Below are 15,194 nucleotides of genomic sequence, written 5' to 3'. Positions count from 1 at the left end.
TAATAATAATAATAATAATAATAATAATAATAATAATAATAATAATAATAATAATAAAAACTAAACAAAATAAAAAAACACAAAAACATAAAACAAAAAATACCTGCATAGAGCTTGCTCTCAGCTGTTTCAAACCTAAATCCAACACTTTGTTCGTTATTTATTTCTAGGCTGCAGGAGCAATGTCAGTTTTCTGTAGCAAAAACAAGTCTAATACACAACAAACCATTTTTATCTGATATAGCCTTTCATTAATTGCAGCTTTGAATTTTGCATCTAAAGAAGCAGGTTACAGTTGGCAAAAGCACCTGCTAAATAAAACTTGTTAGTTTTAAACAAAAATTTTTAGTTTAAAAATCCTTACTCTCCTTCCACGAGCAGGCAGACCTTTTTCTTCAAGCAAGCTTTACCTTCATTTCTGGCTGCCTGAGTGGGGTTCTTAAAAGGATTCTTGTGCCTTACTGCTTTGAATGCATTTTGATGTTGCTTCTCTTTACCATTTTTTTACTATGGTATTTGATCCTTTTTTTAGTATTTGTGTATTTCTTGATTTTTGCTTTAAATGATGTAAGCTGCCATGGATCCTTCTTAAGGAGAAAGGCAGGGTAGAAATATTTTAAAGAAATAAACAGATGACTAAATAAACAAAGAAATAAAGAGGTTGCAAAACTTTGTCTTTATTCATACTGTACCATGACAAAGCAAAATGGAGCTTGCCGATTCAAACAACACTCCCAAGATACCATTTCTATCCATTTTATCTGTACAAAATAAAATAAAATCTACACTCCCTTGCCTTTGGATTTATTGTCTTGAAGCAGAAATGTAAAGAAAAAATACAACAGGTTTTATGTCACAAAAGCAGAAGATGAAAAACTTAAGTGTTCCATTAGGATTTCTTTCAACATGAGCTATCTTTGATTACAATTCACTTACAATTAGATGAAAAAAGATGAAAAGCTATAGTCGCTTCATCTTGTGTACAAGATGAAAGGATTGTGGTCCTTGTACACGATCGGAAGACAAAGGAGAGAGAAATAGTCATTAACCCGCTGAAAGAATCATAAACACAAGCTAGTTTTCGACTCCGCACGAGTCTTCAGCAGGCTTAGCGTTACAAAAGTAAGGTTGTGTAGGCAGAATGCTGTATTCGCAGAGATACTTGAGGAATCCCATTGAGAACCTAAAATTCAACAGACATATCTCAAAGAAGAGGATTGAAATCCATAAAACCTCACATTTAAATCAATCTTCAGGGACCATCTTATCTTTGTCGCAACATTTCTTTATTTGTGCTTTATATACGGAACTGTGATTTTTCTCACTGCTTCCTATCTTTTAATTATAAACGGTTGTAACTTTAGCCTGTTAAGAGCTCTTGCCGTTTGACGGATGCAGATCTGTGACTTCCGCCGCTCTGGGCATTGTGACTCACTGACCGTCTCGGGCCCGAACGGCCCCGCCCTCCCTCCAGCTGATGTGCGGAAAGCGGAACAGCAGAGAGCACAGTACTGGCCGGGATCGCCAGGAGGAGTCACGTGACGGAGCGAGGTGCCCGGGCTCCTTCTCAGGGAAAAAGCGAGCAGCTCTTCTCTGGTGATCTTCCTCTACTGCTCCAGCCAGGATGTCGGGCAAGGACAGAATCGAGATCTTCCCTTCACGGATGTGAGTCGTGCATGCCTTCTGGTTCCCTTCGGCCTCTTCCCTTTGGAAGCGGTTCTGGCTGATGGTGGGCCAGGTAGCCCCTGCGGACTGTCTTGAGTCTTGCGACTGAGCTTGCAGGGCAGTTTGCTTGCAAATTTGCTTGCAGTTTGCTTGCCACGGATTAGTTACCCCCCTGACACCCTTTCGTAGCTCGCTCCTACACGACCAAGTGTCTTGTTCAGTTTGCATTGTAGCCGCTGGTTGACCGGACGACCTTGGTCAAACCTTTCGTTTCCTGCTTGACACCTGCCTTATTGCGACTATCCTGACTTAACTCTCAAGAGTTGTGAGGTTAATGAGATATGGAAGTATTGTTAATTATTATTTGAGACTCTCTCCCCCCCTTCAACCGCGATCTGTAGGTTAAGAAAATAGGGAAGTGAAAATCAAGTTATTTCCAGGTCAAAACAGCCCTGGCTTTGTCATGTAGTCATATGTTTTTGACAGTTATGGAATATGATTGTCATGCTATCTGAATACTTGGAGTATGTCCTAATGTGGTTGTTGGAACATTAATTTAAATATGGGTTATGTTTGTTTTCATAGTATGGCACACTTGTACTTCTGGCATTTCCCTTTGTAGTTCTTACTTTGATTTAGTTCAAGATTATGAAGTCTACCTAGAAGTCAGTCTTACTGGTTTTAGTGGAACTTTCTCCAGTTGTGTCTGTATTGGATTGCAACCATGCAGAAATATTTGTGCATAGGCATGTTGATTTTATTGGTTTAGATGTTCTTCATTATGTAGAATCTTGAAACTCTCAGAGTCAAAGGATTAATTTATCCCTTGCTGAAAATAATGATGGGGAAAGTTGAATCAAAGTAACAGGAAGCTTGTTTTGATGAGATATGGTTCTCCTCTTAAATCTGATCCTTTGGTTGTGCATATACACGCTTATTACATGTCCATCCAGTGATATTATTTGATAATATTGTCCACAAGAATTAGGAGATATAAAGCCAAAGATGTAGGTGATGATCTAATTTATTTATATTGGACTTGGCTTTATTGTAATATATGTGAGAAGCTGGTTTATACTGGGTCAGATTGTTGATTCATCTAGCTCAGGATTGTTGACACTGGCTGTTTGTGGCTCGTTAGGACAGTCTTCTGTATTGTGGTGCTCTGCAAATTGTTTGAACTATAGTTCCAGTGAACAATGCCCAGGAATGATAGGGAGTTATAATCCAAAATATTTAAGCTTACCTAATTGATGTAGATTCCTAGTGTGGTGAGTAGTGGACATAGCAAAAGACTAGGGCTTGGAAGCCCTCCTTAGCCATGGAAAATGACTAGGCAAATGGAACTGGTAAAGCCACTTATTAAATATGTTACTTATCTTGAAAGACCTCGGAGGATCACTATAAATCAGTTGATGGCACAGAAACACATATACAATTGATGTAGATCTGTCTGGTATTTCAGACAACAGTTTTCTCCACTCTAGCACCTGATGGTAGATACAAAACATGGAACCTTCTATGTGTGCAAAGCAGCAATCTGTTATTTAACCACTGCCTCTGCAATTTTGGTAGTGCTTCTGTTCCTGCACTGAGACCTTGACCCCAAGTGTTTTTTATGGTACAATACCTTTGTTGATTATCTGCCCACCAAACGTCACATGATGTTATTAATAGTAAAGGACTTAATTAGAAGATTGCAGATGATGATAAGGTGATTGTCTTCCTACTTTTTAAAATAATCTCTAATAGGAATTGTTAACGTGCCCTTAAAACGTTATTTCTTTGACAAGTAGAAAGATAGAGAGGTGTGATATACAGGATTAGAGTTTTAAAAATTGACTTTGTTCTTGGTGTCTTGAGAAGGAGAAAATGTAAATTCATGCATGCTTCTGCAAAATAGGTAAAGTAGTTTTCTTTATGCTCAGAAGTAAGCTTAGCTATAAGTATAGATTTCATAAGAGGTGTGCAAAGCAGAGTCATCTACAGTGTTTTCTCTGAATCTGCCATGACATTCTTGATAGTAAACAGAGCCTTGTTTAAATGAACACACACAATTTTGCTGAATCTTGCTTCAACTAGTAAATGAGTTAGGCTGAGATAGGGAGGCAGTGGCACAAGCCAGATACTGCAGGAATGTGAATATTACAGCACTTTCTCCATTTAAAAGATTCCGGTTTCTTAAGGTGTTTTTTATCTGAAGACTTTTCTGTGTTGCATGTTAACATGAGGACGTTGATATGATAGCTCCATGCTTAGTATTTTTGGTGCAGTTAAAGTTTGTCCAGTTATCACACACCCCACCCCCACCCTGTTACACTAGCTCCACTGGCTGCTTATCCATTTCCAGACTGAATTCAAGGTGTTTTTAACCCCCAGTTTGCGACCCAGCACTGGTCCATGGCCTAGGCAGGATCAGGCCACGGACACAGATCTCCTGCCCCCCATGAGGGTGCCCCGTGAATGCACATGAACGTGCCACCCCCTGTGCATGCGTGCAAGCGGGCCACGCCGCCCAACCAGTATGCGGTTGGGAAAAGGTTGGGGACCACTGATATAAAGCCCTGAATGGCTTGGGCCCAGGCTATCTCAAGGGCTGCATCTCTCTAGATCCAGCTCGAGTGCTAAGATCATCCAGAGAGGCCTTTCTCTCAGTCTTGCCCCTTCACAGGCATGGTTGGTGGGGATTGGGCAGAGGGCCTTCTCTGTTGCTGCTCCCAGACTTTGGAACTCCCTCCCACAAGAGACCAGGCTAGCCACATCTTTTCTGTTCTTTGGCATGCAAGTGAAGACTATTCTCCTCACACAAGCCTTTCCTTTAATCTGGCTGGTTAAGTGGTTTTTTTTTTTAATAGATTGTCTTACCTTACTGCTTTGAATGTGTTTTGGTGCTGATTATGGTTTTTTTTATAGTATTTGTTTGATCTTTTTTAGTACAGATTTGTAAACTCCACTGTTGCTAGCTTTTGTATTGCCTTTTAATGATGTAAGCTAGCTTGGGTCCTTTTAAGGAGAAAGGCAGAGTAAAAATATTGTGAATAAATAAATAAAATAAATGTGCTTTGGGAATCACAGCCATCATGTGGAGTTATGGATGGACACAGCAACTACTTAATAAGCATAAATCATGTGGGACAAATGTATAATTGATTGGTTTCAGAGCATTCATTCAGATGTGGCATCTACATTAACTCACTATGAAATGAGGGATGGAGCCAATAATGTTTGGTTGCAAGGCATGGAAAACAATATTGCTTCTCCATTGTGACGGAAAAAGATTGGTAGTAGAGGTGTGGTGTATGCTTAATACCCAGTTTCCCTGAAAATAAGATCTAACCTGAAAGTAAGCCCTAGTATGATTTTTTCAGGGTGCTCATAATATAAACCCTGCCCGAAAAATAAGCCCGAGTTAAGTGAAACCCCACCCTCCACCATTGTGCAACAGCCGGAAGAAGATGACATGACTGTATTTAAATAAATGTAGATTGTTGTACATGAAGAATATAAAACATCTTTTGAAATTAAGCCCTAATGTGTTATGGGGGCAAAAAAATAATATAAGACCCTGTCTTATTTTCAGGGAAACATAGTATATGTGAGCTTCAAAAAAGGCCCTTTTTTCATGGTACCCAAGCTATATTCAGATTTTACTAGGTAAATAGATTTCCTAACTGGCATCTCCAAGTTAGAAAATATAGTTTATGATATAGCTTTTATCTCTTTGTTTTGCATGGTAGTAGGGAAGGCTGATAATGTTAACAATCTATGATTTTATTATAAATGTATTTAATTAAGTAAACTGGTTCTGACTTTCTTCTGTTGTCATTTCTGAATTGTTAGGAGCCCTCCCATAAAACTGGTTGTCATCCTTGATTACTTAATACAGAGCTTACTGTCTTGTAAATGTGCTTGATAAATGCTTATACAAAATGACACTTTATTGAATACAATTGAGTTTACCTTTGCTTAATCACGCATAGAATTATGCTGTGTGTGTTTTCTTCTACAGACTGTGAACACACATATGGTTATTTCTGTCTGTATTCCAAGTAATAAGACTGAGTAGTGTTTATTCCATTCTGATTTTGGTAGGGCGCAGACCATCATGAAGGCTCGTTTGAAAGGAGCCCAGACAGGCCGCAACCTTTTAAAGAAAAAATCTGATGCTCTGACTTTGCGATTCCGACAGATTCTGAAGAAAATTATTGAGGTAAGGGGTTCTAATGTATTTGCTTTTTAATTACTTTTAAAAGGCTTAATTAGTAGTAGTTCTTTAGGTTAATTTTTATAGCACATCAGCTGTTGCTCTTCAATTAAAGAAAAATCTCAAACCACCTTGAATACATATTAGGTGTAGCCTTCAGGAGTTGGAACTTTTTCTCCCCCCTTTTTTTCTCAGACAAAAATGTTGATGGGTGAGGTGATGAGAGAAGCTGCTTTTTCACTTGCTGAGGCCAAGTTCACAGCTGGAGACTTCAGGTAAGGTGCACAACTGTGTTTGGAGGGGCACATCTGGCTTCTTTTTCCTGGCAAAGAGCTACTGGCCCACCTTCTTTTTGTGGGGAAAAAAAAAGGAAAATCCTGTAAGAGGTCCTGTAAGAAAAAGAGGGAAAGTCCAGGTTCCCTTGAAAGGTAAACAGGGAGAGAGGTAAAGCACTGAGGTAAAGGTAAAGGTTCCCCTTGACAATTTTTGTCCAGTCGACTCATCCCCGTTTCCAAGCCATAGAGCCAGCGTTTTGTCCGAAGACAATCTTCCGTGGTCACATGGCCAGTGCGAATCAGACACGGAATGCTATTACCTTCCCACTGAGGTGGTCCCTATTAATGTACTCGCATTTGCATGCTTTCGAACCGCTAGGTTGGCGGGAGCTGGGACAAGTGACGGGTGCTCACTCCGTCATGTGGATTCGATCTTACGACTGCTTGGTCTTCTGACCCTGCAGCACAGGCTTCTGCGGTTTAGCCCATAGCACCGCCACGTCCCCGTTAAAGCACTGAAGGAGGTGGTAAAACTATCCACTAGTTTAAGAGACAGTTGGCGGGTGTTTTTTAATTGTATTACATGGGTTGGTTTGGTGACAGCTTTGAATGTTATTAAAGCAACAGCTTGCCACATTACCACCCCAAATAAGCAAAACTCTGGCTACAGAAAAACGGCAGAAAAGTTGTGCACTTCTAGACACGTTAGTCTATTTTTCAGGTCTAAATCATTTTACCACACTTACTGATGAGCTTACTGATGAAACAGCTTGTCCTATTGGTGTATTTTAATTTTTGACAAAAGTGGCATTTCTAATTGTTTCATATTTCATAGGATGCCAAGCTATTATGATTTATACATTTTTCCAGAAGAGCAGCCCTATCAGTGGGAGTAACATCTGAGCAGACTTAAGTAGAATTTTAATCATGGAACAGTGTTTAGAAACTGTGTATTGCAAACTATTAGTGTTAATGTGCTGACACCAAAAAACTAAGTCAACTCATTGGCAATTGTTTCTGTGCATCTTTTAGAAAATGCACCATGTATAATATTGCAAAATGAAACTTCTCTCATTTCTGCAGTACTACTGTGATTCAGAATGTAAACAAAGCTCAGGTCAAAATCAGAGCCAAGAAAGATAATGTAGCAGGTGAGTAAACCTTAAAACAGAATCATCTTTTGTGGGTCCATGGGCATATTTGGAATATTAAAATACTGATAGGGGCACCATTGAAAGTGGAGATGAAGAGATAGGAAATGACTATATGGTGGGAATGCGGTGGGATGGCTAATCACGGTTATTACTATTGTAACCGGAGATCCATTTTAGAGAAGGCAAAGTGTTGAGGCCAAAAGGCAAGTGACTTGTCTCAGGGTGAGACAGTGGTAGGACCTGAGCACCAAAACGCAAAGTTACTCCTTCGAAGTCAAGCTTCTTTATTTAAGCAGAGTACACACTTCGCAGAAGTCTAATCCAATGATTTCTCCAGATCACCTCTAAATAAGTCACTCAGAAAACGTTTATATCATCCATAAGCATATGTGTCCCTTTTTATTCCCAGGGTCACTAGCCAAAGAGATCTATCTGTGAGCCCTGGTGCCTCAGGCTTGTAGGAATGGATACTACGAGAAAAGAGAACATAAGAGATTGGAAAGTGTTTAGTGTTCTTTTTTATTTCAACTCCCAGAATGTTCTGGAGTTTTACTAACAAATATAGCCGCCTAGAGTGGCCTTTTAGGCCAGATGGGCGGGGTATGTATAAATAAATAAATAAATAAATAAATAAATAAATAAATACAGTGGTGCCTCGCTTAACGATGTCAATTGGTTCCATAAAAAAAATGTGAAAACATCGTTAAGTGAAACACCATTTCCCATAGGAATGCATTGAAAACCGGTTAATCCGTTCCAATTGGAACAGATTAATGCTTGCAATCATTAGCCCACCTCCTGAAACCTATGCAGACTTAATTTGGTGCTGTTCTGAATCGTCGTTAATTTTTGGTGATTTTTTTTCTCTCTCATTGAAAAGCATTGGACCGTCCGTCCAATGCTTTTCAATGAGAGAGAAAAAAAATCACCAAAAATTAACGAAGACTCAGAACAACACCAAATTAAGTCTGCATAGGTTTCAGGAGGTGGGCTAACGATTGCAAGCATTTAAAACAGGTTCCAAACATTGTAAGACACTTTTACAGGAGCGAAAAAGGGACATCGTTAAGTGAAATTCCCCCATAGAGAACATCGTTAAACGATGGGGGAAATTCCTCAGAGAAACCCATTGCTGTGTGAATTCATCGTTGTATGAAGCAATCGTTGTGCGAGGCACCACTGTATAGGCAAACGTTTTCAATATGAATTGGTCAGTCTCTCTTTGTTTGCTAGTATTGTCGAATTCAAATTGTTCTGTCTTTATCATCCACCTGGTTTTTTTTTTGGTTTTTTGTTGTTGTTTGATGTTGTTAACTGATACCATGGTGAAGAATGAGTTAAAACTATGGTTCGGGCTGAACAGAATTTACAAACTGGTAATGATGATAGAAAGAAGCTTGGTGGCCACTCATGTAAGCCTCTGAAGGCCCAGTGTTGTCTTAGAGCACCATGTTGGGGAGGCAGTGCATATAATAGGTTTGTATAAGTCTTGGAAAAGCCTGGACACACTCAATGCAATTTTCTCAATTAAACTGCAGGATTTTAACCATAATGTTTCTGGTGTGGTTTTTGGATTGGGAACAGTTTTGGCGCTCAAGTGTCTGGCTCACATGTCTGGCTTCAGAGGAAATTTCCTGGGTTGCTTAAGCTACCTAGTTTCTTGTGAACAAGGAAACTATAGCTAAACACTTCTTACAAATCAGGATTCATCCCTGTGTTATATGAGAATCAGTTTTAGCTCCCAAATGATGTTGTTGGGGGCTATAGGAGAACCCTAGGAGAAGGGTGGAATTGGCAGATGTGACATATTACTTATACAAGCTATTGTGTGGCTTTTACTTACAGGTGTGACCCTGCCAGTTTTTGAGCATTACCAAGAAGGAGGGGACAGTAAGTAAGAAATTATTTCCTTTCTGTCTCAGGAAGGTTGTCACGATAACTCAGTTTGAATTATCTGTGTTAATAATAATCTCTGGAACCATGTTCTTTTCTCTTAGCCAGTGATACAACAGATAAAAGTTATGTGAACTTTATAGCTGTCCTATAAACATGCATCAGTTTGGTGGTGTATTGCAGCTAAAAGGACTTGGAAACCATGTACTGTAGGAATTGTCTGAGAGTTCTCCATCATCCCATATATTTATAGGTGCAGTTGTAAGTGTATCACACTGCTTGTAATGGCTTGTATTTTTCCAATTGAAAACTGAGATAAATAGCCTGGTACCTTCTCTCATGCTTATAACATCCTCATTTCTATAAGGTCTCCTAATGAGTTTGTTTTGTGTTTAGAAGTTTCTTCGTTTTCTGTCTACAAGGTTGTTAATTGTATTTGATTATTTATTTCAGGTTACGAGCTCACTGGTTTGGCCAGAGGTGGGGAACAGCTGGCCAAATTGAAAAGGAACTATGCCAAAGCGGTTGAACTCCTTGTAGAATTGGCTTCCCTTCAGGTATGTAGAAATGACAAATTATCCAAAGCTCTCTTAGAGGACTGCATTAAAGTAAAATGTCCAAGGAACTACAGGACTGCACATGATTCAGGCCCAAGAATCTATTGTTCACGAGGTCTTTTTAAAAAAGAAAATTACCTGCATGTTTCCTGACACATTGAACTGCAGTTGTTTCTATGGTAAACAATGAGGCCAAGAGGAGGTAGATATGGAGCTCCAGCCAGGTGCATGGGGTTTATGGTACAAATTGAATGTCACTGGAGCATATGTAGAGGATTGGGGAATTTATGTTAAGGGTTAGATAGGTTGCACCTTTGTAAGACTTGACTTTTGAAACAGTGTACAAAATCCTAGTAGTGTTCAAGGTATATATAACCTGCTGGAGCTAATTGAAACTACTTGCCAAGGGGCCAGAGTCACATGCCCAGTTACGCAACCAAGATGTACTTGGTACCTTGTCTGTGAGCCGATTTGTCACGTAAACTATGCCCCCTTGGCAAGTTAGATCAACCTCTGTGAGCCCCAGTAAAATTCTAGCCATTGACTAGCTCACAGTTTAGCCATATTTATATCCCATTCAAAGTTGTACTGACAGTTATTTTCTTCACTTACTACCCTAGTAATTGTTCTGGAATCTGTTTGTCAGCTGATACGGTCCTCTTTGCTCATATATGAAATAAAAGAACCTGGCCACTGCTTTAGGCTAGGAGATGAGGTTGTTACAAAATTGTTCCTCACCCCCAAAATGAGGGACATTTTTTCATAAAACCAGTTTTTAAGGGCAGGGGCGGAATGAAGAAAATAGAGGATTAGGGCAGAGGCACCAGGGAGCCTCTGGGCCATGCTTTTATGCTCCTCTAGCTTGCATGAAAGTTATGCCTCTGTTCCAGTGCCCAACCCCACTCCATTCCAGCTGAAATGTGTAAGTCTGTACTTGGAACAGCTGGTGGGAGTGAAGAAGACTGCACACTTTGCCCTGCCGTCCTCCGAACCACTGTGGTGCACCCCTTCCCACCCTCCCATGTCACTGTGCCCGGAGGGATTAGGCTGGCCAGTTAAAACTCTCTTTAGGGGTGCTTGCATGTGAAATATGAGGTAAGTAATCAGACCAACATTTTGTCTAGTGAGTTCTATATATATTTGTAATTAATGAATGTAATGAATAAGAACATAAATATTTTCCCCAGAGTTGAGTTCCCGAGTCAGTGTGTCATATTGGGTTTTTAAAAAGGCCTATTTTCTGTTCCATCTCTTTTATTTTTTAACATAGACCTCATTTGTTACACTGGATGAAGCTATCAAGATAACAAACAGGCGTGTGAATGCGATTGAACATGGTAAGTAAGAAGAGATCAATCCTACATGCTCTTTTCGTCTAGTACAGACAACAGTGGAATGTTACATTTGTGGTAGCATCAGTATTTTCACATCATAAATCTGTTACTACAGTGTGTTCTTTAATACGTATCATAGTTTTGATGGTGGAGAGCTTTTACAGAACCACTTTTGTAGCCCTGCCTTGGAGGAAGACAGGAATTCAGGTGAATGCTCCAACACTTCTTTTTGCCTACACTACTTCAGGCCCCGTTGCAATCCCTGTTTTGAATTTTTAATTCTAGTATTGTGTTGGAGCTATTTTTAAAGGAGGGAGTCTGAGATTGGAAGAGCACAGAATTATAGACTATATTTTATGTATTTTGGATCCAGTACATTTTGGCTACTTAGATACCACATCTAGATTAACCGCATCTGTCTCATTCTTGGATTTTTCTGAGACATGCCATTGTTTTCAGTTAATTCCTGGAACTAGCATGCCAGGGGAAGTGGAATGCACCTCAGTGGTTATTTGCATCCAAAGTTTCAAGTTACACTGCTGGCGCTTGCGGCCAGAATACAGCTGGGGCACGTCACAATGGTAGGGGGGGGAGAGGGAAGGAAGGAAGGAGTGGGAGGGGAGAGGGGGGCTGTGTGACTGCATTGTGCCATCCCCATCAATAGGTGGACCCCCTCCCAGCCCCATAAAGCCACCAGAGTTGAAGCTGGCAGCCTCTGCTGTCTAAGATTGCAGCTGCCGGTAAGCGCACTTGGAGCGGGGCTGCGGAGGATGGCTAGGGCTGCCCCCCCATGCGGCCCAAACCAAATTTATGTGCGGCCCAAACCAAATTTTCATCTTCTAATGTGGCCCAGGGAAGGTGAAAGGTTGGACACCCCTGATCTATAAGGTCCCTTCCAGCCATGCAGTTCTGAGAAGAAGAAGAAGAAAAAGAAGATTTACCTAGCTTTAGTATTAAATGCTGTCACTAAGGCCACTGTGGCCAGAGAGTTTCTGTTTCAGTCCTGTGAAGTTATTACATCCATGTAAGTGTGTTTACAATTGCACATTTTGTTTATCTTCTGATAACCAGGCTGCTCCAGGCTGTGTATTTTAATACTACATTAGGACTTCCATATCTGTGGGGAATCGGTTCCAAGCCCCCCATACTGAAAAATGCAAATTATCAAATGCCATACATTGCATGCTTTCTTGCTCCCTCTAGTGGCTATTCTGGTAAATATACTCTGAAAAATACATATTTTTCGCTCCATAAGACGCACCTTTCCATAAGACGCACCAATTTTTTGGGAGAAGAAAACAGGAAAATATAATCTGTTTTCTTCGCTCCATAAGACGCACAGACTTTCCACCCTGTTTTGTGGGAAAAAAGTGTGTCTTATGGTGCGAAAAATACGGTAAATATTTCTGAGGCATTTTGTTTATCATTTTCAGGCAGCAGATCAGTGAATCAGCCAGTACTGATCCTGCAGATATGGGGGTCCTACTGTATTTAAATTATTTCACAGCTAAAAGGTATGGGTCATGTGTGTAAGGCACCAGCATACTTTTTTTTTGCTTGATGTCATTCTGTTCTATAATCGGAATTGCTAATAACAATTATACTTTTGCAGTGATTATTCCGAGGATTGAACGTACACTGTCTTACATCATAACCGAGTTGGATGAACGAGAGCGTGAAGAGTTCTATCGGTAACTTGGTTGCTATTAAAAAAGTGAAATATGTGGTCTGCTTTTTCAAAATGTTTTTGAGTATATTGTATATGAAGAATACATTGAAAATCTTATTACAAGTCAAAGTGCAGGATATGAAAGATCTATTATTTAGAACATGTTTCAGAAAAACTATATCTTATGTGGTAAAATGGTAACAGGATTCTAGATGTTCTTGATAAAAGCAGTTATTTACATTCTCTCACACCTCTGCTGCTGATGGGCTGCCATTTCAACCAATTTATAGAAAAGTTAATACCAACTTCTACAGATTATGCAACTTTCTTGGAAAACCATGCTTTGCAAGAAGTCTATGAATGGGGAACCAAACTTGTGGAGAACATTCTCATGTCAAACAGCTTTGTTGATTTCCAGATTATGATGTGTGGAATCCTTTTGGCATGATTAAATGGGTGTAAATGTAAATTTTTAGTTTAGTTTAATGTTTCCTTACCCCACTCAAGTTTTGAGGCCCCTTAGAGAGAAGGTGGTGATTTCACCCCTGCTGGCCCCGGGGGGGGGGCAGGGTGAGCTTCCAAAGGGCCCTGGAACGCGCCCTAGGATGCTTTGAAGGCTCACCCAGCCCCCCCGTGGGGCCAGCAGGGGCGAAATCGCCACCTTCCGGGACTCTTCTGAAGCTTCCCAAGCCTTAAAAGTGTCCTGGAAGGTGGTGATTTTGCCCCCTTTGGCCCCACGGGGTGGGTGGGTGGAGGAGCCTCCCAAAGGGTCCTGGCACACACTAGGACCCTATGGAGGCTCACCCAGCCCCTTGCTTCCCAAGCTTTAAGAGTCCTGGAAGGTGGCGATTTTGTAGCCGCTAGCCCCCCCGCGGGGGGGGGGGGCTGGGGGAGCCTCCAAAGGGTCCTAGTGTGCCTTCCAGGACCCTTCTGAGCTCCCCCCATCCCACCCTCGTGGGGCCCTGAGGAGCGCTGTTTTACAGTATTTGCTCCATAAGACGCACGCACTCCCCCCACATTTTTTGGGGAGGAAGTGCATCTTATGGAGTGAAAAATACGGTACATCCAGTTGAATAAACGTATCATTCAGTTTGCCTGCTTGTTCCAGACTACTGTGGCTGTAGCACCTGCAAGAAGAGGCATCTCTGTACGGCTTCTGAGAGTAAAATTCCTTGGGTATGATGGAGCCTTAGCACCAAGGCCATACTAGGAAAGGAGACCCATATATACCTCCCATATCCCTATTTTATCTTCCCTTTTCTTGGACATTAATTCCTAATCTTTCCAAAAACCTGGTGACAGTTGGGAGGAAACTCCAGATAATGGTTTTGTCATCATTTCCTTCCTTCAAGAAAGGAAAAGAACAAGGAATGAGCTCTGTCATAAATGTCAATATTAAGATCTCTTGCTCTGCAGGTTAAAGAAGATCCAAGAGAAAAAAAAGGTGCTGAAAGAGAAGAATGAGAAACAACAAGCATTACGGAAGGCTGCTGGACAGCAAGAACCTGCTAATTTGCTTGCAGAAGACAAAGACGAGGATCTTCTCTTTGAATAGCTTCATACACATTACAATGTGTGACTGAAAGCAGCGCCTTTGAGATACAGATATCATGGTGGTTATTTATGTTGTGGTCCTCATTTGCTATATTAACCTGAAGTATCCACTCATCACTCTGGATTATTTTGGGAATTTTTCTGTGGTGTAAAACAGCCTCGTTTAATAATTAAATAGACGCATGGAGTAGAAAAAAAATCCAGCTGTTTTCCTGTTTTTCATTTCATTCCTTTCACAAAGAATGGGTATCTTTGCTTCTGCTGTGCTTAGCTACACATAGATTGCCATTTCTTGTTTTACTGAATACTGCCAAATTTTGTGAGCAGAAGTTTGTTTTAAACTGCTTCATTAAAATGATTGTACTAATGTTGCAGATTTTGAAATGAATAGCTTTTTCTCCAGAATCTGATTAAGAAAAAGACTGTACCTGTATATTCATTGTAATCTGCTTTCCTCACAGCTTAAAAGGAAAGTCACTTCCTTGTATCTGTCAACTAATGTGTAGTGTAAAATCAGTAAAGAAATTGTATACAGTCAGGCTACTTGTTGACAATATACATTAAATCTTCAATATCAAGGTGCAGGAATACTTGTTTGCTCAATGTTTCCTCTTGCAACTGAGCCAATAATTGCAATCGTCCCTTTAATATAAGATAATTCAAACTCTGAAGTAGCATAAAGTCAAATTCCATTTATTTACCTTGCTGAGCATTAACAGCCACTGACAGGAGGGTTGGGAAATAAATGTGGCAACATAATACCACCTAATATGACACACTACCTGCTGCCATGTAGATGATACAGCAGTATGTTTTGTGGCACATCCAAGAGCCTCATGACAGCGATTCAGTTGCAGGCAAAACTCTGCCCATGATCCCAGGTAGCCGG

The 15,194-nt window shown here is 40.5% G+C and overlaps 1 protein-coding gene across 1 annotated transcript; it reads left to right on the top strand.

Moving 5' to 3' along the window:
• Positions 1-1,426: 1,426 nt before the first annotated feature.
• Positions 1,427-14,893, top strand: ATP6V1D (ATPase H+ transporting V1 subunit D). The gene is made up of 9 exons (XM_072986123.2): positions 1,427-1,665; positions 5,758-5,875; positions 6,065-6,144; positions 7,228-7,295; positions 9,144-9,188; positions 9,645-9,748; positions 11,019-11,085; positions 12,695-12,773; positions 14,168-14,893. Exons 1-9 carry the CDS (start codon positions 1,625-1,627, stop codon positions 14,304-14,306), a joined length of 741 nt encoding a protein of 246 aa, XP_072842224.1. The 5' UTR covers positions 1,427-1,624; the 3' UTR covers positions 14,307-14,893.
• The last annotated feature ends 301 nt before the right edge of the window (positions 14,894-15,194 follow it).

This window comes from Pogona vitticeps, chromosome 1 (assembly GCF_051106095.1).
Source record: "Pogona vitticeps strain Pit_001003342236 chromosome 1, PviZW2.1, whole genome shotgun sequence".
NCBI classification, from domain to species: Eukaryota; Metazoa; Chordata; class Lepidosauria; order Squamata; family Agamidae; genus Pogona; species Pogona vitticeps.
The sequence above is the reverse complement of the archived record's forward strand: the minus strand, read 5'-3'. Positions and strand labels throughout refer to the sequence as shown.